We start from the raw sequence: 26,330 nt of genomic DNA on the forward strand, positions 1-26,330 counted from the left end.
AAGTGCAACTAACATCCATACTAGGGGAATTCTTAATTTCCACCTCTTCTATCCATTACAGGCTCTTGTGAAGAATCAAAAAGGAGAGGTTATTTACCAGTTCAAGGGCTGCCTCTGCATATCTACACTCAGTGGACTAAAAAATGTCTACATCAGTTTTCTGTAACTTTCTGGTAAACTGTTCCTATTGGGGCTCATGTAAATACAGTCTAATGCCACTGAAAGTTCTAGGGAGGGCAAGCTCTAACATAGTTCCTTTCTCCGGTGCCTCACAGGTAAAGGTGGATGAGGAGTGTGACTGCTAAGACAACCCTCAAAGAACTACACTCACTGGTAAAATAACCACTTCCTCTTTGACAAGTCTCTGAATACATGTACTTTCATGGAGACTGGTAAGCAGTACACCCTAGGTATAAGAATAAACCACAAAAACCTATTAATCTAGCCATATAACCCTGCTCTGTAGTAGTATATTGTTATTTAACATTTGTACTGTATCAGCACTCAAAATACCTAATTGGGATTGGGACCCCATTGTGTTAGGAGCAATACAAACATACAGGAAAAAAGTCAAATGTATAAATAAAAATATTTTGTCATGATGGTTTATAAACATTTAAGTATTATAAATATTTGCATACACATCAGATCTGTTTCTTTATGTATATTGCTTGAAGATTCCTCCTTAACTGCAGGGCCTATTCTAGCCATCTGAGTTGTCTAAGGATGATGTAAATAAAGTAACTGAACCAGTTTTTTAATTTACAGTTTGCTTCTCTGAGGCAGTGTCTTTACCTGCAGAAGGAATGGTATCCACCACTGTGCCAAGGTCTCGCTTTCTCTTTTTTGGTAGTCTTGTCTTGCAGAGCTGTTCAAAGTGAGCCTGCACAGGGCTATCCATAGTGAGGAAGTTGCACTGTAGCAGACCACTCAGTGTGGTAGCAGCCATTTCTCTCACCTAGGAGCAGAAACATCAGCTACATCAATTACTACAGCAAACATTCATGGCTGACTTTTATTACTGCCCTTTGGACTTATCAGTTAGATTACATTACTACACCGAGCTTGAGAAAGGTCTTTCAAGTTTTTATCACCTCATCTTAGTAGACCATTAAATACAATTAGTATATTAAAATGTCACATATAAAGCAATAAACAATATTCATTTACAATTTTAAAACTGTCTTTACACAGGTAGACAAAATTAGTGATCCACGACTGCAGCAAACAATAAAATTTCAGTGTCAAACTTGTGTTGTAAGCTAAAACAGCAACTGATTTTGAATTTTGAAAAATAGTCATGTGTGATAAATATATAATCCAGAACAATTTATAATAATGCTACTGTGATTTTATAGAAAATATATAAATAGTACAACTATTATAGAGATACCTGCTTTCTCCATTAATGAAATCGGTACACTAAGGTCAGTTTACATAGGGGAAAGTATACCTTTATGCAAAGTGTTTCATTTCTTTCCTTGCTACATATGAAACCTTTATAATCCCAGCATAGGATGAACATCTTGGAGGTATGCAAGTTTAAGAATTTTTATATTCATGATATCCATTATCCTAGTTGAATCTTGGGAAATTTACCAGGCCCCCCTGTATTAAAACTGAATTACCACAATACTCTTCATAATGCTGTAACTCTTGCTGATATTTATAAGCAACGTTGGGTTATTAGGCAATAATATGTCAGTAGTGTGCAGTCACTGACTCAGTTCTGTAGCCTTCCAGTATTCATTTTACTGCCTTGAGCCTTGGTCAATCCATCAGTAAACTGGCTTGTAAAAATAGATACGATAGAGACATGCACCGCTCTTTTGTAACTAAGTTACCAAAAGTACAAGCCAAATCAATTTCAACTAATTATCCACAAATTCACAATGCTACAATCTTTTTTATCATTTCACCGGGTTTAATTATATTTGAAGACAATTAAATTACTGTTTGCTTACAAAAACAGCTACGCCTACTCAGTGTTACTACATCACTCCTAACAGGCTATTAAAATCAGTGAAATACACACACAAAATTAATAAATTGTAGAAACATAGGTTCTGCCTTGTCATCTCAAATTTGGTCCTGTCGTAATAGGCCCATTGCTATTAAAAACCAAGGTGTATGGGCTGACCATAAGAACATTTTAACATTTAAAAATTTGAAAGCCCAATTAGCTTATTAAAATGTTGGCAGCAGTTGCCTCATTTACTGATAAGTACATACTGTTACACTTACACTAAACAGAACGCACATCTATCTAGAGTACAAACACCTACCAACGCTCTGAATCCAATGTAGCAGATTATAATAAATTATATCCTTGAACATAATGTTCTGAACCTCCACAAAGCAATAAAGTATAGCAGCAAGTGCTGTAATAATTAAACATAGTAAGTTAACAATAGGCTCTTGAGACTTCCTTCTATTTACATTTCCACAGCATATTATTCAAATGTGATCCTTGTTATTAGTAGTGTAAAGTATGAAGTGAAATAGTCTGCCAGTACTGTTTATCAGCAATTTATGAGCCTCTTAAAGTACTAAGCTATTAAATGAAACATGAAGTGCTAATGCAAGTCCCAGAATAGGTGGAAGCCTGGCTGTAAAGTGAGCAGGCTCACTAGTTAACTAATCATTTACATCACTGTTCACTGTATTAGAATCCATTTTCAATATTGTCAGATCAATCTTACTAATGGTAATATTTTGCTGCAAGAAACACCTAGAAACAAAGTCCTTAAAAATTACATTAATAAGGTATAATTTTATACATATATACTGCAATACCCATTAACATCTCACATAGTTAAGGATTTATAAGCCATCAGGCCTATATGATGATCTAAAAGCTACAGAGTAGAAACATATTCAGTGGAATACTTTCCCATGCATCAGGATTTTCTAACTACACTTTTTTGTAGACGAGTCAAACTGTAGCAGTTGGCTTTCTTGTTCTAAAAGTAAGTAATAAGTGTTTAATGACATACTGAAAATTAGAACAAAAAATTCAGACCACAATGAAAAGTTTTAGTGAAGTACTCTCAATGCTCTATTTGCTGTAAGAAGCTAGGACACTCAAGTTTCTTAAAAGGGAAATTGTAACAAAAAGATTTTAAGCCATACATTTCACTATATACTTTTACAGTATATAAAGTACAAAAAAAGAAGCAAAGTATGAAGCTGCCATTTTGACAGTTTCCTAAAGCAGATCAGGACTGAGAAAATTTAAGTCCCATTAAAAACACTATAAATTAGATTCAATGTTGTCTTAGAATAAATTATGTACTTTTTATGTGTTTTGGTTCATTTAACAGCTGTTTTAACACTGACTCCATGAACAACTAACGAAACATCTTAACCCTTTAAGGGACCATTTACCCAGACTAGATGTTTCAATTTCACAGATTTTAATACCAGAATGGATAAGTTATAAACAAACTAGGCAGCTGCCTAGGGCAGCATATTCTGCCTAGGGAAACCAGGGCCAACCTGATTGGCACTGCAACACCGCATGTCAGGTTACAATGCCATTAACTCAAATTTGGCCTAGCTGTCCCTCCGTCACGATGGAGGTGCGGCTGGGCTCACTGCACGCCTACCCCAGTTGAGAACTTCTGTTCTGAGACTAGGAGGGGGATGGCAGACTGAACTTTTGCCTAGGCCGGCAGACTGTCTTGAGCAGTCTTTAAAAATGGACTATGATACTGATCTAGTTTGATCTCCTAGGCCAGGTCTACACTACCCCCCTAATTCGAACTAAGGTACGCAACTTCAGCTACGTGAATAACGTAGCTGAAGTTCGAAGTACCTTAGTTCGAATTAGTTCGAACTTACCTTGGTCCACACGCGGCAGGCAGGCTCCCCCGTCGACTCCGCGGTACTCCTCTCGGCGAGCTGGAGTACCGCAGTCGACGGCGAGCACTTCCGGGTTCGACTTATCGCGTCCAGACTAGACGCGATAAGTCGAACCCAGAAGTTCGATTTCCAGCTGTCGAACTAGCGGGTAAGTGTAGCCAAGGCCCTACATAACACAGGCAGTAGAACTCCAAACGCTAATTCACATATCAAGCCTAATTACCTGTGATTGAACTAAAATCAGTTGAAAATTACAATCAAGGACTTCAAGGGATAGATAACCTACCACATCCCTTGATAAAAAGAACAGGAGTACTTGTGGCACCTTAGAGACTAACAAATTTATTAGAGCATAAGCTTTCGTGGGCGACAGCCCACTTCTTTGGATGCATACGAAAGCTTATGCTCTAATAAATTTGTTAGTCTCTAAGGTGCCACAAGTATTCCTGTTCTTTTTGCGGATAGACTAACACGGCTGCTACTCTGAATCCCTTGATAAGATGTTCCAATGGTTCATTGCCCTCACTGAAAAATCTGTGCTGAACTTCCAGTTTTTTTTTTTAAGCTAACTTCAGCTTTCTAGTCAATAGATTTTTTTTTTAAATACCTTTGTCTGCTAGATTAAAGAATCCAGATATTTTCTCCTTGTGGGTACTTTGAAACCATGATCAAGTCATGTTTAAGCTTCTCTTCAATAAACTATAGACTGAAGTCCTTTAGCTTCTCATTGTAAGATGTATTTTCCAGACCTCAGATAATTCTTGTAGCTCTTCCCTGAATCCTTTTCAACTTTTCCCAACATCCTTTTTAAGTGTGGACACCAGAAGTGGATATAGTATTTCAGTAGTGGTCTCATCAACGCTACAGGCAATATCACCTCCCTACTTTTACTCTATATTTCTCCAAGGATCCTTCCAAGGATCCTGAGCCATGGTATTACACTAGAGTTTATGCTCCTTTGGTCATCTACCATGATACCTAAAAAAAATATGGTGGATGAGGTAATATCTTTTATTCGACCAACTTCTGTTGGTGGAAGGGACAAGCTTTCAAGTTTCACAGAGAGACCAACTCGGTCCTTGTCTGCACTACAGAGTTTTGTCGACGCAAGTTAAGCCAACAATCAAAATGGGAATTATTAAATTGCTTGTGCATGTTTACACTATGCTCCTTCTGTCAGCAGAGTGCATCCACACTTGGTACTGCAGCATCGACAAGGAGAGCAGTGCATGGTCCTACTTGACACCTTCTGCAGCTAGGAGTTGTGGGACAGCGGAGTGAATCGTCCCATGATGCAGTTCTTTCTGTCCCAGCATTCACGGGCTTCCGACTGCATTTTGCGGCATTTTTCAATGGCCTGTTTATTTTGCACCCACCATCTTTGTGTGAAAGGATGATCCCGCGCCACTCTCTACTGTTGTGGTCACTGTTATGAATACACTGCAGATAGTCATGCAGTATATCATAAGCACCCAATCTGAACAGGAATCAGAGTTGCCTGACCTGCTGTGTGTCATGGAAAGAACCACCACCAGATTACTTCTGGCATTCATGGAGCAGCTGAACACAGTGGACTGTGGAATGCGCCTTTGGCAGACTAAAAAATACACTTGTGCTGACTTTATGCCAGGTTATACCAAAACGAGGAAAACATTCCCATGGTCATAGCAGCGTGCTGATAGTCCATAATATTTGTGAGGCTAAGGGTGAAAAGTTTCCCCCGGAATGGAGCAGACAGATACCAGCGCTATTAGAGGGGCACAACTGGGGGCTATTCGAATCAGAGAGGTTTTGAGGCGGTATTTTGATAATGAGCTCTAGTTATGTAAGTCTTTCTATACAGCACTCTGCCATGCTTTGTTAACTTGCTGACTTGCATGAAAATTGTGATAATTCCTGACTGGGATTTGTAGTCAGCAAATGATCACCACTATGTATCATTAACAACAGCAACCACCACATGTAGGAGACAAATAAAGATTGGTTATCTTTCAGAGAGTTTGTTTTTATTAAATACCAATTAACAACACACATGAAAGGCTTGGTGGGAAGGCTGATAACAATGAAGGGCAGTATAGACTTTCGTAGCTGTGTGTAAGTCCAGCTATCATTTTGGAAGCTGACCGATGGGGGTGGCGTGAATGGGGTACTGAGATGTTCTGGGAAGTTGCAAGGGAGGAGTTTGGGGAGGGCATGGAAAGCAGTTCTGTATCAGCTGAGGTGGGAGGGAAGCATGCATGTGTTCTGCCTGGAGAGTGATTAGGGACTTCAACATCTCTGTTTGCTCCTTCATCGCTTTTATCATCCGCTCCTGGTCCTTTACAATGCACTCCTCACTCTTCTTTCAGTCCTGCCTTTCCATTTTAAATTTTTCCTTCCGGGTCTCTCTCCACTCCCTGCATTCTCTTTTTATGGCTTCTGAGGATTGAAGCACCCCTTGGATCATGTCCTCTCTGCTCTGCCTTGGTCACTTCCTTATCTGGCAGAGGCGCTCTGCCGATTTGTGAATATCACATCTGTGTATTGTTTCTTGTGCTTCTACAGAAGTATGATTGTTAGTTCACACACAGCAAAGAATCATTATTGTAAAATACACCTCTCAACATATCAATCACTTTCTCACTGTCCCTGGGTGGAGAAGAGGTCCTGGCTCACCATGGTACTAGACAACCCTGTCAACTGTCCCATCTTGTCATACAACTCGACCCCCTTGTCCACCACTTTGTCCTTAGGGTTGAGTCTGCTGTCCGCTGTCTCCAGTCCCCCCGCCCCCCCCCCCCCCACAGTATCCCCAGGTCTCTTGGCAATGAAGGTGGGGTCGCTGCTGAGGTGACACCCAGCTCCTTATAGAAGTGGCAAGCCTTCGGTGCAGCACCAGAGCGATGGTTTGCCTCCCTTGCCTTCTGGTACACCTGCCTCAGCTACTTTATCTTCACACAGCACCGATGCGTGTCCCGTTCGTAGCTCTTATCCAACAAGCCACGAGAAATCTGCCCATAGGTATCAAAGTTCCTATGAATGGAGCGGAGCTGGGACTGCACAGCCTCCTCTCGCCACAGTGCCAGCAAATCCAGCAATTCAGGTGTGCTCCAAGCGGGAGAGCATTTGCTTCATGGAGCTGTCCACACTAAGCAAACAGGAAGTGGAATTTCAAAAATTCCCTGGCCTTTAAAGGGGGAGGGGCGGATGCCTATGTACCTGGGTGTAGGGCAGCAGAGTTCGAACTGCTAATGAGAGTGGTCAGGTTAGGCATTGTGGGATATCTTCTGGAGGTCATTTACAGCGACATAAACAAGTGGGGTATCTACACTGGCACTTTGTTGATGTAACTTTGTCGCAAAAAGTTCTACGCCTCTTGTCAAGGTGGTTTTATTTTTTGGGCAAAACAAGAGTTTTGTCAGCAGAAGTAGCACTGTAGTGTGCATACCTCCACTGCTTTGACCACAAAACCTGACTTTTGTCAACAGAACTGTGTAGTATAGACAAAGCCTAGGACATGGGTTTTATGGCCCATTACAACAACTTGTAACACACCCTGCTGCCTATGTACCCGCCATTGTCCTGCACTGCAGAGGTGTTAATTGCCCATTTCATTTTAAGTGGTCATCTACAAAGTGCTTATGCTAAGTCTGTCCCACCTTGCATTTAGCTTGGACATGCTAGATTCCTTTTCCAGACCTGAGGAAGAGCTCTATGAAGCCTGAAAGTTTGTCCCTTCAAGCAACAGAAGTTGGTCCAAAAAAAGATATTACCTCATCCACCTTGTCTCTCTCATGTGCTGGGACCAACACAGCTACAGCAAAACTGCAAACATGAGGGCTGGGCTGAGAACTGTGGAAGTGATTCCTGAGGAACCCATCAGAAATACTAGAAATTTAAAAAGTCCATTAAGAGAGAGGCAAAAGAAGTGGCAGGGAAAACCAAAAATTTTAGCATTTTTACTTAAAATAACCTGAAAATCCACTTCAGAACTAAGAACTTGTCTGTCACGTTTCAGCCCAGAACAGAGAGACAAGGTATACAGACTATTAGAAATGAGGTTCTATACTGAAATCACCTTCTCATTAAACATAACACGATGAAAGCAATGCTATGGTAATTACTGAAACATACTGGAACTTGCCAATTCTTATAATGAAAAAGCAAGATTACTGCTACAGTAAAGTAAGGTTTCCATGGTAACAACATGATTGCAAGAGATTATTACACAAAATAGCTTTTGCTGATTTCTACCTTGCAGTTCAAGGACATATGTTTTATCTAATTATTTGCAAATCTATTTAACTATTAAAAGTGAACAGCAATTTTTGTAAATTATGTAAACGTGGGATTATGTGATGAATGCTTTGATTAGTAAGGATAACAAGTTATATAGGCTCACAGCTCTTGTTTTACTGTAATACTATAACATGTAGTGACATCGAAGAGACCTGCTGGAGAATGGAGCCAGTGCACTGGGAGCAGAGGGTTAAAGTGCTGTTCTTTAAATACAAGGTGCAATCTCACACAATTTGAAATATTAATTCTATATTTATGTTTCAAAAATTACTTGCAATTCACCTTTCACAGCTTAGATTTTCATAATAGTGAGACTTTTGACCCCAATTTTAAAACAGATTTTACACAAGAGCATCCTCTTGCCCTTCCAGGAAGAGAAACATGTTACATGAAAATGAACTTTTAGTTAGGCATTATGGATAAGCTGTCCTTTGCAAATAAGAGATAGAACGAAGTGGTATTTGGGGACCAGAGGTGAAAGGGCTCAGTTCTGGCTGAAACATTAACATTTCTCACTATGATTCTGCATTGTAAATTATATATTACACATCACCCATGTGATTTCATAGAACACTTTTTAATATAACCAATACATTATTAGTATAATGTTAATTTAAAAAGCTTTACTGAGAAGAAGAATTTCACAAATTAGAAGCCCTGCTGATAAACATTTGTGGTTCCCATGAACACTCTTTGTAATGCACCTCACATTCATACCCACTAGTGCTCTCAAGAGCACACATACATGAAAATCACCATTTGAGTTTGACTTTCTTTGATTTGTGCATCCTGAGCATTAGTAGTTTCCTAGAAGCCAAATTTCTCAACATTTCTAATACACAGAATACTGCTTTGATGGTCAGAATACTGATGGCCTATCTGTTCTCCAATGAGATGCTATGTTTTCTCAAATCAACATCTGGCTTTTAAGCTGGATGCATTTAAGTTACTTAGGAACTTGAAAAAAAACAGTTACTAACTTTCTGTAACTGTTGTTCAAGATGTGTTGCTCATGTCCATTCCAATGTAGGTGTCTACTTGCTCCAAACACCGCTGCCGGAAAGTTTTCCCCTCAGCGGTATCGGTTGGGTTGGCTCTGGTGCCCCCTGGAGTCACACCTCATAGCGGTGGTATACAGGGTCCCACCGACCTGCTGCCCCCTCAGTTCCTTCTTGCCAGCTAACTCCAACAAAAGGGTGGGGGGGGGAGGGGAGGTTTGGAATGGACATTGAGCAACACATCTCGAAGAACAGTAGTTACAGAAGGCTAATAACCGTTTTTTCTAGAGTGCTTGCTCATGTCCATTCCAATGTAGGTGACTCCCAAGCAGCTGCACCAGTGGAATGTTTGGAGTTCATCGGCACACTGACTGTAACACTGCTTGGCCGAAACCCACATTGTCTTTAGCTTGCAGGGTGATGGCATAGTGGGATGCAAAAGTGTGGACTGACGACTATGTCGCTGCCCTACAAATGTCCTGAATCAGAACTTGGGCCACGAACGCAGCCGATGATGCTTGAGGCTCTTGTAGAAAGGGCTGTCAGTGGAGGAGCTGGGACCTTTGCTAGGTTGTAGCATGTGCGGATACAGGAAGTGATCTACCATGAGATTCTGTGTGCTGAGACTGGCCGGCCTTTCACTCTGCAATGGCTATAAAGAGCTGAGTGGATTTCCAAAAAGGTTTAGGAGTACTTGTGGCACCTTAGAGACTAACAAATTTATTAGAGCATAAGCTTTCGTGGACTACAGCCCACTTCTTCGGATGCATATAGAATGGAACATATATTGAGGAGATATATATACACACACACAGAGAGAGCATAAACAGGTGGGAGTTGTCTTACCAACTCTGAGAGGCCAATTAATTAAGAGGGAAAAAAAAAAAAAAACTTTTGAAGTGATAATCAAGCTAGCCCAGTTCAGACAGTTTGATAATAAGTGTGAGAGTACTTACAAGGGGAGACAGAGTCAATGTTTGTAATGGCTCAGCCATTCCCAGTCCTTATTCAAACCGGAGTTGATTGTGTCTAGTTTGCATATCAATTCTAGCTCTGCAGTCTCTCTTTGGAGTCTGTTTTTGAAGTTTTTCTGTTGTAATATAGCCACCCGCAGGTCTGTCACTGAATGACCAGACAGGTTAAAGTGTTCTCCCACTGGTTTTTGAGTATTTTGATTCCTGATATCAGATTTGTGTCCATTAATTCTTTTGCGTAGAGACTGTCCGGTTTGGCCAATGTACATGGCAGAGGGGCATTGCTGGCACATGATGGCATATATCACATTGGTAGATGTGCAGGTGAACGAGCCCCTGATGGTATGGCTGATGTGATTAGGTCCTATGATGATGTCACTTGAATAGATATGTGGACAGAGTTGGCATCGGGGTTTGTTAAAAAATAAACTATTTGGGGAGCTTTACACTAGTGCCTGTCCTCAAGCACCATCCAGGTTGCTAAGGGAAAGGAGACTTTTCTCAAGTTCCACCCTGTGATCCCAAGGATGTGTCACAAAAGCAGCTGCACAAGACCTCTCGCCCATTCCTCATGGCTGTACTCACCATGGCTAGAGCAGCAAACCGACTCTTGCAAGAGCGTGTACTGAGGGGTATTTTTTTAATAAAAAAAAATTAAACTTGCACCAGAAACAATGTATGCCTTGTCAATACTACCCTAGTGCTTTGCATTCCTTGCAGCTGAAACCTTGTCCATCGGCGCATCCTCCACACCGTGACAAAGACTTTCCCAGATTACAAGGCAGAAAAAGAAGACTTGGGAGGACATGTTCAATGAGTTAATGCACACCTCTGAGAGTGACAAGACGGAGCTCAGAGCATGGATGACTACACTGTCTGAGAACCTGGACATGGACAGGGAGGACAGGAGAGCATGCAGGGAACAAGAGTGTGTCACACAGAAAGAGATGCTGCAGAAGGAGGAGCAATCAGACATGTTGAGGTTCAAGAAAGACAGATGCATGCTAGAGTCCCTATGCTGAACTTGCTGCCATCAGCGCCCAGGTCTACATCCTCCTCCCCAAACTGTCCTATGAGGCGGGAGGGATGGGGAGTTCGGTATCCATGGCACTCAACACCAGGGGAGGATACAAGGATCAGAAGGCGCCCATTCCCACACCTTCGATTGTTATTGCAGTGCATCTGTAAGCAAGCTTTCCTTGTTTCTCCCCCCACAGTGTTATCAGCCCTTTTGCCCAGGTTATCTTACTTTTCTTAGCTGTCTCTCTGTGTTTGTGTGCATAATAAAACTTAACGGATTGACGAGAAAAAGCTCTTTCTTCATTCAACACACGGTGGTTGGTGGGGGTGGAGTTTACAGGGGACAAAATGCAATGGATGGGACAGTCTGGTAAGAAACAACATAGATAAGTGTCACATTACTCTGGCTCATTGCTGAAACTGGTTTTCAAAGCCTCATGGAGACGCAAAGCCCCTCGATGTGCTCTTCTTATTGCCCTGGTGTCTGGCTGCTCAAAATTGGCTGCCAGGCAATCTGCATCAACCCCCACCCCGGCAGAAACTTTTCTCACTTTGTTTCACAGATATTATGGAACATGTAGCAGGCAGCAATAACAATGGGGAAATTGCTTTCACTGAGGTCTAACCTAGTAAGCAAACAACACCAGTGACCTTTAAATGTCCAAAGGCACATTTGATCACCATTCTGCACTTGTTCAGCCTATGATTGAATCGGTCCTTATCACTGTCCAGGCTGCCTGTGTACGGCTTCATAAGCCATGGGAATAAGGAGTAGTCTGGATCTCCCAGGATCACGATTGGCATTTCAACATTACCAATGGTTATTTTGCAGTCTGGAAAGAAAGTCTCTGCTTGCAATTTTCTGAACAGATCTGTGTTCCTAAAGATAAGTGCGTCATGCACCTTTCCCGACTATCCCATGTTGAAGTCGGTGAAACAACCCGTGATCCACCAGCTCTTGTAACACCATTGAGAAGTCCCCCTTTCACCTTATGTACTCTTTGGGAAGGTGGTCTGGTGCCAACATAGGGATATGCATTCTGTCTATCACCCCACCGCAGTTAGGGAACCCCATCGTGGAAAAATGATCCACTACATCCTGCATGTTGCCCAGAGTCACTATCTTTCTTAGCAGAAGTCTGTTAATGGCCCTGCAAACTTGGATCACAACAGATCACACGGTAGATTTATCCACTCCAAATTGATGCCCCACTGACTGGTAGCAGTCGGGCATTGCAAGTTTCCACACAGCTATCGCCATTCGCTTCTCCACTGTCAGAGCAACTCATTTTAGTATTGCTGCGCTTCAGGGCTGACGAAAGCTCTTCACACAGATCCTGGAACGTGGCCTTACACAATCAAAAGTTCTGCAGCCACTGCTCGTCTTCCCATAGCTGCATAACAATGTGGCCCCACCAGTCAGTGCTTGTTTCCTGGGTCCAGAAGTGGCACTCAACCCTGTCAAGGTGTCGCGTGACTGTCACCAGCAACTGTGAATTGCTCCGCTCTATGTCTTTCAGCAGGGCTGGTTGTGTGGCATCACACTGCTCCGCGTGGCGGCTCCTATATCGGCTATGTAAATACTGCATGATAAGATGCAAGGTGTTTGTAATGCTCACAACCACAGTGTACAACTGAGCAGGGTCTATGCTTATCATGCTATGGCATCTGCGCGGGTAAAAGACGGTTACTCACCGTTGTAACTGTTGTTCTTTGAGATGTGTTGCTCATATCCATTCCAATTAGGTGTGCGTGCACCGCGTGCACAATCGTCGGAGAATTTTCTACCCTAGCAACACCCGACGGGTCGGCTGTGGAGCCTCCTAGAGTGGCGCCTTCATGGCGCTGGATATATACCCCAGCCGACCCGGCGCCCCCTCAGTTCCTTCTTGCCGGCTACTCCGACAGTGGGGAAGAGGGGCGGGTTTGGAATGGATATGAGCAACACATCTCAAAGAACAACAGTTACAACGGTGAGTAACCGTCTTTTCTTCTTCGAGTGCTTGCTCATATCGATTCCAATTAGGTGACTCCCAAGCCTTACCTAGGTGGTGGGGTCGGAGTGAGACATTGCTGTGTGCAAAACCGCTGATCCGAATGCAGCATCGTCCCTGGACTGCTGTACCAGTGCGTAGTGAGCTGTAAATGTGTGGACTGATGACCAAACTGCAGCTCTACAAATGTCCTGGATCGGAACTTGAGCCAGGAAAGCAGTCGAGGAAGCTTGGGCCCTCGTGGAGTGAGCGGTGAGGTGCGGTGTTGAGACACCTGCCAGGTCATAGCAAGTCCAGATGCAAGACGTGGTCCAGGAGGATAGGCGTTGTGAGGAGACCGGTAAGCCTTTCATTCGGTTGGCCACTGCAACAAAGAGTTGCGTCGTCTTTCTAAAGTGCCTCGTGCGGTCAATATAGAAAGCCAGGGCCCTGCGTACGTCCAAAGAATGCAAACGCTGGTCATGGCGAGTAGCATGTGGTTTAGGATGGAAGACTGGGAGAAATATATCCTGATTCATGTGAAATGGAGAGACCACCTTAGGAAGAAAGGCAGGATGTGGACGAAGCTGCACTTTATCCTTATGGAAAACTGTGTAAGGGGGCTCGGATGTAAGCGCCCTGAGTTCAGAAACGCGCCTTGCTGAGGTGATGGCTACGAGGAAGGCTGTCTTCCAGGATAGGTACAGAAGTGAACAGGTGGCCAGTGGCTCGAATGGAGGACCTGTGAGCTTGGAGAGAACCAGGTTGAGATCCCACGTCAGAACGGGCTGACGTTGTTGTGGGTACATCCGGTCTAAGCCCTTAAGGAATCTAATGACCATCGGGTTAGAGAATACCGAGGACGCGAGTTCCCCCGGGTGAAAGGCCGATATAGCGGCCAGGTGAACTCTAATTGAAGATATCGCCAAACCCTGCCGTTTTAGGGAGAGGAGATATTCCAATATGAGAGGAATAGGTGCCTGTAATGGGGACGTGGCTCGTTGTTCGCACCAACAGGAGAACCGCTTCCACTTGGCCAAGTACGTGGTCCGTGTTGAAGGCTTCCTACTGCTCAGCAGAATCTGCTGGACAGAGTGCGAGCATTGCTGCTCTGCCTGGGTAAACCATGGAGCAACCACGCCGTGAGGTGGAGTGATTGTAGGTCGGGATGACGTAGTCGGCCGTGGTCCTGAGAGATGAGATCTGGACACAACGGGAGCGGGATCGGTGTCTGAACCGAGAGCTCTAACAGTGTGGTGTACCAGTGTTGTCTCGGCCACGCTGGAGCGACTAGAATTACTTGTGCCTGGTCTCTGCGTAATTTGAGCAGCACCTTGTGGACCAGAGGAAATGGAGGGAAGGCGTAAAAACAGGTGGTCTTTCCAGGGGAGGAGAAACGCATCCGAGAGAGAGCCCGGAGCTCGCCCTTGTAGGGAGCAAAACACGTGGCACTTCCTGTTGGCTCGAGATGCAAACAGGTCTACCTGGGGAAACCCCCACCTCTGGAAAACGGAATAGATGATGTCCGGACGGATAGACCACTCGTGCGTCTGAAAGGACCTGCTGAGTCGGTCCGCTAAAGTGTTCTGGACTCCAGGGAGGAACGATGCCATGAGATGGATTGAGTGGGCGATGCAGAAGTCCCATAGGCGAATCGCCTCTTGGCATAGAGTCGACGAATGTGCTCCTCCTTGCCTGTTGATGTAAAACATGGCCGTGGTGTTGTCGATGAGAACTAACACACAGCGGCCACGTAGGAGATTGAGAAATGCTTGGCACGCCAAGCGCACCGCCATCAGTTCCCGAACATTGATGTGCAGGGATAGCTGGGGTGCAGTCCACAGGCCCTGGGTATGGTGTTTGTTGAGATGGGCACCCCAACCCAGAGATAAAGCGTCTGTGACCAGGTGCAGAGAGGGTTGTGGGGCGTGAAACGGCATCCCCTCGCAAACCACACTGTGATCTAGCCACCAGGTGAGGGAGGTCAGGACCGAGTTCGGGACCGTGATCACCATGTTCAGGCTGTCCCGATATGGGCGGTATACCGATGACACCCAGGTCTGGAGTGGGCGAAGCCGAAGTCTGGCATGCCTGGTTACGTACGTGCAAGAAGCCATGTGACCCAGCAGGGTAAGGCAGGACCTCACCGTGGTAGTTGGGAAGGCCCTGAGCCCTTGAATGAGGCTCGTGATGGTATGAAAGCGATTGTCTGGTAGGATAGCTTGTGCACGTTCGGAGTCTAGGACTGCGCCAATAAATTCTATTCTCTGGGTAGGCTCTAGAGTGGATTTCTCCTCGTTGAGTAGGATGCCCAACTCGTTGAATGTGTGCACTATTATGTGGACGTGAGCTTGAACTTGCTCTCTCGTGCGACCGCGTACCAGCCAGTCGTCTAGATACGGGAACACCTGTATCCCTTGCCGACGAAGGTCTGCCGCCACGACGGCCATACATTTTGTGAACACCCTTGGGGCCGAGGATAGGCCGAAGGGAAGGACTGCAAATTGGTAATGCACCTTGTTTACCACAAAGCGTAGGAAGCGCCTGTGAGGCGGGTAGATTGCTATATGGAAGTATGCGTCCTTCATGTCGAGGGCGGCGAACCAGTCTCCAGGATCCAGGGAAGGGATAATGGTCCCCAATGAGACCATGCGGAACTTCAACTTTACTACGAATTTGTTGAGTCCGCGTAAGTCTAAGATGGGTCGCAGACCCCCTTTGGACTTGGGGATCAGGAAGTAGCGGGAATAAAATCCCCTGCCCCTTAACTCTAATGGAACCTCCTCGATGGCCCCCATAGATAGGAGCGTAGAAACCTCCTGTATAAGAAGTTGCTCGTGAGAAGGGTCCCTGAAGAGGGACAGGGAGGGGATGAAGAAAACTGGAGAGCGTATCCCCTCTCCACCGTGTGAAGGACCCAACGGTCCGAGGTTATAAGGGACCAAGCACGGTGGAAATGGGAGAGGCGATCCCGAAAGGAGGAGGTTGGATCCTGAAGGGTGACTGGGGCGCTGTCCTCGACCGCACCTTCAAAAGTTCTGCCTGGGGCCTGAAGGTGGTCTAGGTGGCCCCTGGTTCTGACCGGGTTGAGGGCCGGTCAACCTTCTCCTACCACCTCGCCCCTGCCTTCTGGCAGAGTCCTGTCTCTGACTAGGTGGGGGGGGGGGGTAGAATCGCTGAGGCTGGGGCCTAAATGGCCTGCGCTGGGGACCCGCAACATGCATCCCCAGGGAGCGCATGATTGTTCTCGAGTCCTTGAGGCTCTGCAGACGAGAGTCCGTCTTATCTGAAAACAATCCGTGTCCCTCAAAGGGTAAATCCTGCAGGGTTTGCTGCAGTTCCGGAGGCAAACCCGAAACCTGGAGCCAGGAGATTCTCCGCATAGCGATACCTGAAGCCAGGGTTCTCGCAGCCGAGTCTGCTATGTCCAAGGAGGCCTGTAAGGAGGTCCGTGCCACCTTCTTACCCTCCTCCACTAAGGCCCCAAACTCTTCCCTGGAGTCTTGGGGGACCAATTCCTTGAACTTCCCCATAGAGTTCCAGGAATTAAAGTTATAGCGGCTCAGGAGCGCCTGCTGGTTAGCCGCTCTAAGTTGTAACCCCCCGGCTGAATAAACCTTACGCCCAAACAAATCGAGGCGCTTAGCTTCCTTCGATTTGGGCGCTGCGGCCTGTTGACCGTGGCGCTCCCTTGCATTCACTGATGACACCACCAGTGAACATGGCTGGGGATGAGTATACAAGTACTCATAGTCCTTTGAGGGGACAAAGTATTTTCTTTCCACGCCTCTGGCAGTGGGTGGAATAGAGGCAGGAGTTTGCCATATCGTATTGGCGTTAGCCTGGATCGTACGGATCAGGGGCAACGCCACTCTGGATGGGGCATCCGCAGAGAGGATGTTTACAATGGGGTCCTGCACCTCCACTATCTCCTCTGCTTGTAGGTCCATATTACGCGCCACCCTACGTAATAGGTCCTGGTGTGCCCGGAGATCTATCGGGGGTGGACCTGTGCTCGACGTGCCCGCCACTGCCTCATCTGGGGAAGATGAGGAAGATGCCTCAGGTGGTAAGGGATCCAAGGGCGGGTCCTGGTCCAATGAGCCCTGGAGCGGAGCATCACCTGCCCCTGGGTCCAGGACGTCAGGTGGTGCGGGCACGGAAGCCTCCATGCCCCCTGGAGGAGGGCAAGAGATGGTGGACTCTGGGGCCCTTCTCTCGGAGTGCACCGAGCGAGAGGCTGATGGTGGTGGAGCCCCTTGTGCCTGGTGGTACGCCCACGGGGTCCAGAACGACCAGTGCGAAGGACCTTGAGTGGGATCCTCCGCTATCTCCTACCAGTGGCCCATGTCCGGTTCATCGGCCTGCCCCTGAGGGGGTATGCCGATCTCGATGCCCCATCTGAGGAGCGAGACACCGATCTCGAAGGCCATGGTGGTGCCGACCGCGCTGAGATGAGCTCTGGGAGGTACGGTGCCGTACGGTGCCGGTCTGGAGACGATCTGTCTCTATGCGGTGCCGGTGAGCGGTGCCGAGATCGGGATCGGTGCCGATAACCGCGTCGGTGCCGAGAGTCCGACCTGGACCTGGACGGCGATCTCGAGTAGGCCCGGTGTCGGGAGCGGCCCCTCGACGTCGAGCGTCGCTCGTATCGGTGCCGGGAACTACGTCTCGATGTCGAACGGTACCGACGATCATAACGGTGCCGGGACGTAGAACGGTGCCGCGATGATGATCTTAGCCGCGAGTACGACCGGTGCCGAGGTGATATTCGGTGCCGGGACTGCGAGCGGCGTCGGGACCTGCTTCGGGACCTGGATCGGTGCCGAGGTTCCAGTCCTTGAGATGGTGGGCGCATCAAGGCGGGTTTCCCCCTGGATTGCACCGGACGAGGGGCCAACGGTGCCGGTGGTTGTGGCGGTGCCGGCTCCGTGAGAGCAATCAAGTCTCTCGCCGTCGCAAAGGTCGACGGGAGGCACGGTCCCACCACTGATCGCGGTGGTGATCCCGTCTGCACCGGATTCAACGGCCTCGGAGCCGGAGTCGACGGTGCCGGAGGCACCTGCTTTTGGTGCTCCGCCGGTGGACGCGGCTCTACCCCCGGCACCGGGGGGGCCGGCGTCTTCAGGACGGAAGTCTCCTGCGCCTTACGGGATTTCTTATGTCCCGGTGATAACGATCGGCGCCGAGGCACTTGCGGCGGGTGCGGTGCCGAAGGGGTCCGGTGCCGCGGAGGCTTGTCCGACACCACTCGCGGTGCTGGGGCAGTTGGTGCCGCCGGGGCACTGCGCACCGAGGCGCTTGGCGCTGGGGCTTGACGCGCCGATGGAGCGTCCGGGCTAAGTGCCGCCTCCATGAGGAGTTGTCGAAGCCGAAAGTCCCACTCCTTTTTGGTTCTCGGTCTGAAGGCCTTACAGATCTTACACTTATCTGTTTGATGGGACTCTCCCAGGCACTTCAGACACGAGTCGTGCGGGTCACTTGTGGGCATAGGCTTAGTGCAGGACGCGCACTGCTTAAAGCCGGGAGCCTTGGGCATGAGCCCGGCTACGCGCCGGGGGAAAAAGGGGGAAAGAACAACCCCCTTAATCCCCTTTAACTATATAACAACTATTAATAGAGTAAACTGAACAACTATCTAACTATATAACAACTACAACTATAACTACAACTATCTACAAAACGGAATAGCTAGGGAGAGTGGAGAACAGCTATGCCGCGCTCCACAGTTCCAACGACCGTCAGGGGCGGTAAGAAGGAACTGAGGGGGCGCCGGGTCGGCTGGGGTATATATCCAGCGCCATGAAGGCGCCACTCTAGGGGGCTCCACAGCCGACCCGCCGGGTGTTGCTAGGGTAGAAAATTCTCCGACGATCGTGCACGCAGCGCGCGCACACCTAATTGGAATCGATATAAGCAAGCACTCGAAGAAGAACTCAGGCTTGCGAAAAAGGCTTGGTTTGTTTGCCGCTGATTTCAGGGAGGGACGTAAGTGCATCATGGGAGGCTAATGCCATGTTCCCATAACCAACTGCGCCAATGTTTTGGTCTCATAAGGCATTGCAAGCCCAACCCAAAATTCCACTTAGCTATGTGCACTGTTGGATAGCTACCCACAGTGCAGTGCTCCATGCATTGATACAAACCCTGCTAGTGAGGATGCACTCCACCGACACAATGAGCGTAGTGCTGACACGCAAGATCAACTTGCTTAAATCAGAGGCTTGATGTCAACTTAACTTTGTAGTGTAGACATGGCCTCAGTCCGACTATACTTCTGGAAAATCCTAGTAACACTGATAATCTCTCAAAGACACAAAACTAAAAATTACTTCAATAGTGGTGATAAATGGAAGATATTTAAAGTGTATTTCTACTCTGAAAATAAACTTTATAAAAAGGCCATTGTGAAGTTATGTTTCTATATTTCAGTGCCTTCCATTTAAAAGTAAAAAAATGTTTTTTTCTAACAGTCAGTCCTGCAGACTCAACCTAGAATCTGAGTCAGGCTTGGGTTTTTTGTTTTTGTTTTTTAAATTACTCATGCATCACATCAGTAATAACAGTTCTGCAAGACAAATTCTGCCCTCAGATGTGTGCAACTCCATTATCTTCAAATTATATCTGTGCTACCCTACTGAAGACATTCAGAACTGAGGGAAGAATTTGGTTCTGCAATAGGAACTTACTTCTGATGTATGAGCCTACACAGAGTCCAGTTCACTTGCTCATAATACTGCAGAGCCAGGATTGCCAACTTAAGTCAAATGTAGTATAAACTTACTTTTGTCACTATAATCAGCTGATGTGAATGAATACACACAGGTACATCAAGGAGTCCAGTGGCACCTTAAAGACTAACAGATTTATTTGGGCATAAGCTTTCGTAGGTAAAAAACCTCACTTCTTCTGATGCACGAAAGCTTATGCCCAAATAAATCTGTTAGTCTTTAAGGTGCCACCGGACTCCTTGTTGTTTTTGTGGATACAGACTAACACGGCTATCCCGATACTACACACAGGAACCACCTGCTGAGTAAGAAAGTGTTATTTTTACATACTCAGATTTTAGAGTAGAAATGCATTTTAAATGTGAAGGCTGAGTTTTCTACTCATACCCATGTTGTCCTTAGTACTGTAATGATACTATCTCTGTTCCAATTGTATTTAAAACAGGACAGAAATCATTGTGAGGCTTGTGCCATTTTATTATTGCTAATGAAAAGCCTTCTGGAATAATTTTGTTTTCCTGTTGAAAGTAGAATTTTATATAGAATATAATTCTATACAAGTTAGCATTTTTAATATATATTCAAGAAACTAAACAAATGCATTTTCTATTACTGCTAAATATGGAAAAAACTTTCTTTGTATGAAGTTACACAGTAAGAGGCAAGAAACTAGATATATAAAAATAAATATAAAAAAATTCAGTTCTGCTTCTTTTATTCACATTCAATGTCTTTCACTGAAAGTCAAAATACATGGGAATAGGTATAACTTCATTTTTACCTCAAGCTGTTCATCTTCCAAAAGTTTTATAACCAACCATCTTATGTCATTGACTGCTTCTTCATTGTTGAGGAAGATAAAGAGGTTATAAAATACCATAGTTTGGAGGTAGGTCAGTATTGTGTACTTAGCATGCCAAGAACTGCTTCTTGCTGTCTGTAAAGCAACAAAGGTTAAACAGTTAGAATTAAAAACAAGGGCATGTAGACAAGCCATTTGATTTATTCTAAATATTGTCATATACCATTACTTAAACCTTTTGTGCTACTGTAGCAAGTTACTCATAAAAGTTGTTTCCCCCCTTATAGTCAGCTTTGTTTTGTTTATGTTCTTTTAGGCTAAATTTCAAAAGCATCTAAATACTTAATATTTGTAGTACTGGATATATAACTGAGAAACTAAACAGATCACTCCTTCTGATTTGTTCATGACCTCAGATACCAGCCTTTTCTAAGCTGCCAAAAAGGTTAGTTATGCTCAACTTTGCATTGCAATTGTCTGTATAGTGGACTTTAATTATGAAAAAAATGCTTGTTACTGACAAAAGATGTAAACAATGGGTGAAAGTTGAACTAGTACCACCACTTTGACTGCATCCATTGCTGACACCCATTTTCAGCAATGGGTGATTTTTCTAGAGTAGATGAAGGTTAAAAGCTTCAAGGAAAAAATCTATTTGCTCAATTTTTTTTTACTTTGTGCATTTGATAGCACTTTGTATACAATCAGTTTCTCCATTTCTCTGTATAGTCTGTTTTCCTTTTCATTTGTGTGGGTCTTTCACAAAGTTATAAGTGGGATAGACATACATTTTAGCAGAAAAATACCATTGTAAAACCACAAAAAATAAGAGGGGGACCCAAGAGAACATGCTGCATTCTGAAACTACATTTCAACTTGTTTTTGAGGTAGAACAGATTTCCAGTTGATGACGTCTAAGGCGGCGAGTCTGCTACAGAGGTCCCCAGAGCCCTCCCCCAGCACCAGCAGTGCCCCCAAAGCCCCCCAAGATTAAGTCAGGGGTATACAGTACAAGTCATGGACTCGTCACGGGGCCGTGAATTTTTGTTTATTACCCGTGACCGATCCATGACTTTTACTAAAAATACCCATGACTAAATCTTAGCCTTAACTATGTCCCTTTCAAAGTGACATTTTTATTTTAAGTTGACTTGTTACTAAACCCTTACTTATTTTTAGCTCTTAAAATAAATTTTACACCCCATCCGGGTCAAATATTTGACAAATGAAAAAAATAAAACTGGGAACAGAGCTTTTTTGTGATAGTATTCTGTTAAAAACAAAATGTGAAACATTTATAACATTCATGTGTTTTCCCCTTACAGGATTTATACTCATAGGAACCTAAATGTAAATTTAATATTTTTCTGCTTCAGATAACTATACTTTCAAACACCGGGTATAATTTTTAGTGAACAAACAATCCTTTCTTTATAAAGAGTGCAATGCTTTATTAGTATGTATTTCTGCTTGGCAAAAACAAAACAAAACAAAACAAACAAACCTGGAAGCTGATAAAAAAGCCAATTTACAAAATTAATTCTGTTCCAGATTATTGTTCCTGATGACCAAACACTAACACGGAATTTATTACAAAGCAAAAGCAGTTAGCAGTCTCATTAGTGCTGCCTTTTTGGCTGGTGTACAGCGAATTACTATACTGCAATCAAGAGTTTAACTAAGTACTTAAACATTCATCATGATTTTGGTGATATGTATCCCACTTTAATATAGAAATGAACGAATAAAGTAGTTATACTGGCAACAGTATCACTATACAGACTCAAAGAATATAAGCAACAAATCATTTCAAAAACCGCAGAAGACCTTTGTACATGTAGCACTGTCAGGAAATAAGAAATACTTTGTTTCATAACTGTTAACTCAAGTTACCTCGTATGAATAACAAGCTCAACAGGTTTTAAAGTGATGTGCATTCATTTAAACAATGTAGATCAGACTCACTTGTTTTAGCACCTGGAGTACCAAAGGCACTTGTTGAGGATATAGCAATCCCTGAGACATTAGTGATAAACACATCTTAGCATCTCTTTTGAGTTCATCATAGCTATTGTCATTTTCTACTGGTGCAATCTACAAAAGACGAAGAAAACAGGAAGAATTAAATATTTGTTGCTAAAAAAAAAAATCCTGAAAGAAAGAAAAAAGATTAAAACTTCTTTGCATGAAATTAATACGTTATCCAAGGGGGAAAATATTTGTTTTAATAACTCAGTAGTAAAGATTAAAACTGGGTCAGTCATCAAGGGTCCTATTTACTTGTGTGTGTGTCTAGGAAAGTTTAAAATTTCTATATTTTAACATGTACAATTTATCTACCTATAAATGCTCAAGTGGTCTAAATTTGTTAAGTAAGGTAAATGAGTGTCTTTAAGGTGTTAGGCAAAAGTTTGAAAAAATGTTTTTAACATTCCAAGGAAGGATATAAAGTAGATGGCTGTTTAACACAGAATTTTCCATACCCAACTAAGTTTCTCTTTCATATCCTCTAAGCCAGTCCAGACACTTGGGTATAATTCCGCCCTGCCAGTAGATAATCACACAAGAACTTTTTGTTCAGATCACCACTGGTATAAGAAGAGTTTGCTAGCCCACAGAGGTCAGCTGTTGCTGTCTCCAGCAGTAGAGAAGTCCTTTGCGGGTTGATAGAGGAAAGATGAGGAAAAATGGACCTGAGACTACAGAACTCTCTCAGTCTGGGTCATCCACAGTGTGTGGTTTTCCCTTTTAGGCTGTCTGCTGAGAGGTTCAACATGTCCTACTCTCACCTCTGGGAACTCAAACTCCTCAGATACCAGGCTGTTTCCTTCAGAGGCTCTCTCCTTTTCCTTTGTACAAGGTTTGGAATGAAAATAATGGCTGAATTTGAAAACTGCTGGTTGCAGTACCATTGGCAAAACAACAGATGCACTAATAATTCATCTGATTGAGAAGAGATGACAATGTTTTAAAGGTTGTTCTTACATGTGGAGGATATCTTTCACTGAAGATCTCTGACACAAAAGAAGTTATTCACCTTATACAGTAACGAAGATTCTTCGAGATGTGTGTCCTTATGGGTGCTCCACTGTAGGTGTGTCTGCGTCCCTGCATTGCTGATTGGAGAACTTTGGTTGCAGTATCCATTGGGTGTGCTGCGCCACAAGCTAGCCAGCATGTGGGGGGTAACTGTCCTCAGTTCCTTCTTTACCATGGAGTCATAACGAGAACTCCGAAGCAGAGGGAAGAAGGGCGGGTTGTGGAGCACCCATAGGGATACACATCTTCGAAGAACCATCATTACTGCACCAGGTGAGTAATTTCAAGTAGTATCCCTATGGGTGCTCCAGTGCAGGTGACTCCTGAGCAGTACCCCTTTTCGAGGGCTGGGACTTCAGAGTGGGGTCAGTTAGAGATGACAAGTACTGTGGAGCCAAACATGGCATCAGAGGCAGAATCCAAAGTGACTGCATAGTGTTCTGCAAGGTGTGGCCTGACGTCCATGTCTCTGCTCTACAGATGTCTGAGACAGGGACATCCTTGAAAAAAGCAACAAATGAGGAGATCGATCTTGTGGAATATGTCCGGATCATGCGTGTGCGAGATTATGAATTTGGTAGCACTGTCTGATGCAATTCGAGACCCACTTACAGAGTCTTTTGGCTGATCCTGCTGAGCTCTTGGATCTTTCCATCACAGAGAGGAAGAGTCATGGGGATTTCCTGAAGGCTTTGTAGAATGCTAGAGCTCTCCTAACATCTAAGTTATGTAGTATAGCCTCCCTTATTGTCTTGGTGAGGCTTGCAGTAGATGATTGTAAGGTGGATTGACTGATTCATGTGAAAAGGGGAGGTTACCTTAGGGATGAATTTTGGATGTGGCCTGAGTGTAAGCTTGTCTGGAAAGAATACTGTGTAGGGGGGATGCGCCATCAAAGCTGCTATCTCCCTTATTCTTCTAACTGAGGTAACCGCTATCAGGAAGGCTGTTTTCACTGATAGGTACATTAGCGAACAGGTGGCTGTGACGGGTTTGATAACAGAAACCCCCTTGAGACTGTCACCTGATATGCTGAGACTACCTCTGAGCCCATTTTCTCTGCCAGTTTGGGCCTCCAGAACCCTGCCTTGCTGAGCTAGACACGCCAGTCTGCTCCAACACAGACCCAGGGTCTGAACCACACGTGCCAAAGGTGCAGACTTAATTGAAAACAGCTTAAGAAGTGCTCCTGTCTCCAGCACCTGGACCCCCAGCTCCCAATGGGATCCAAACCCCAAATGAATCTGTTTTACTCTGTATAAAGCTTATACATGGTAAACTCAAATTGTCCGCCCTCTATAACACTGATAGCGAGATATGCACAGCTGTTTGCTCCCCCAGGTCTTTCTTACTTATTCTGGGTTAATTAATAAGCAAAAGTGATTTTATTAAGTATAAAAAGTAGGATTGAAGTGGTTCCAAGTAATACAGATAGAACAAAATAAGTTACCAAGCAAAATAAAACAAAACATGTAAGTCTAAGCCTAATACATTAAAAAACTGATTACAGATAAAATCTCACCCTCAGAGATGTTCCAATAAGCTTCTTTAACAGACTGGACTCCTTCCTAGTCTGGGCCCAATCCTTTCCCCTGGTACAGTTCTTGTTAGCTCCAGCTCAGGTGATAACTAGGGAATTTCTCATGACTTGAACCTCCTTTGTTCTGTTCCTCCCCTTTATATAACTTTGGCACAAGTCGGGAATCTTTTGTCTCTCTCGGTCCCCACCCCTCCTTCTAAATGGAAAAGCACCTGCTTTAAGATGGATTCCAGTACCAGGTGACATGGTCACATGTCCTGAGAGACCCCAAGCCTTCATGGCTCCTGGCCTGACTCACAGGAAGGCTTGCAAGTAAACAGAACCATCAAGATTCCAAACCACCATTAATGGCCCACACTTTGCATAATTACAATAGGACCTCAGAGTTATAGTTCATATTTGTAGTTTCAGATATAAGAATGATACATTTATACAAATAGAATGATAACATTCAGTAGATTATAAGCTTTGTAATGATACCTCACAAGAGACTTTTTGCATGAAGCATATTCTAGTTACATTATATTCACACACATTAGCATATTTTCATAAAATCATATGGAGTGCATCGTCACACAATGGCGATGGGTTCAAAGGGGGGCCTAGTCAGCCCTTTCAGTACCAGGTTTAGGTCCCAAGAGGGGGTAGGAGTCGAGATTGAGGGAAGAAGTTTATTATACCCTTAAGGAACTTTTTAGTGGTTGGGTGCGATTGGGTACCCTTCTATGGGTTGTTGAAAAGCTGTGACAGCTGCTAGATGGACCCTAAGAGAGCTTAGGGACAATACTGACTTTAAGAGTCATGGGGAGGACTTTCTACTGTGTATTAGAACCTCTTGTACTTCCTTTGAGCATCAACTTTCTAGATGCTGGAACCATGCAGGAGCCATGCTTTGAGGCAGAGAATCCCAAAGTAGAGATGTAGGGTATACCCTTTATCTTGTGAGAGGAGATGTAAAATGGTTGGAAGGGAGATTGGAAGGCACATCGCGAGCTGTGTCAGGTAAGGTACCAGGTCTGTCTTAGCCAAGTAGGAGTAATTAGAAACTTAGTCCCTTTGACAGTAGAGGAAATAGAGGCAAGGCATAAAGAAAGTCCTTGTCCCAGAGAGT

The 26,330-nt window shown here is 44.6% G+C and overlaps 1 protein-coding gene across 2 annotated transcripts in view; it reads right to left on the reverse strand.

The window, feature by feature from the left end:
- The window catches only part of PSME4 (proteasome activator subunit 4), a 214,173-nt gene that overhangs the window by 10,901 nt on the left and 176,942 nt on the right, over window positions 1–26,330 (reverse strand). For both annotated transcript variants that reach the window (XM_034764386.1, XM_034764385.1), the window contains 3 exons: window positions 22,606–22,734; window positions 20,620–20,775; window positions 796–958 (listed from right to left, as the gene is read on the reverse strand). In XM_034764386.1, coding sequence (XP_034620277.1) covers window positions 796–958; window positions 20,620–20,775; window positions 22,606–22,734 — 448 coding nt within the window. The remainder of the gene's footprint in view (window positions 1–795; window positions 959–20,619; window positions 20,776–22,605; window positions 22,735–26,330) is intronic.

This window comes from Trachemys scripta, chromosome 3, assembly GCF_013100865.1.
Source record: "Trachemys scripta elegans isolate TJP31775 chromosome 3, CAS_Tse_1.0, whole genome shotgun sequence".
Lineage (NCBI taxonomy): Eukaryota > Metazoa > Chordata > Testudines > Emydidae > Trachemys > Trachemys scripta.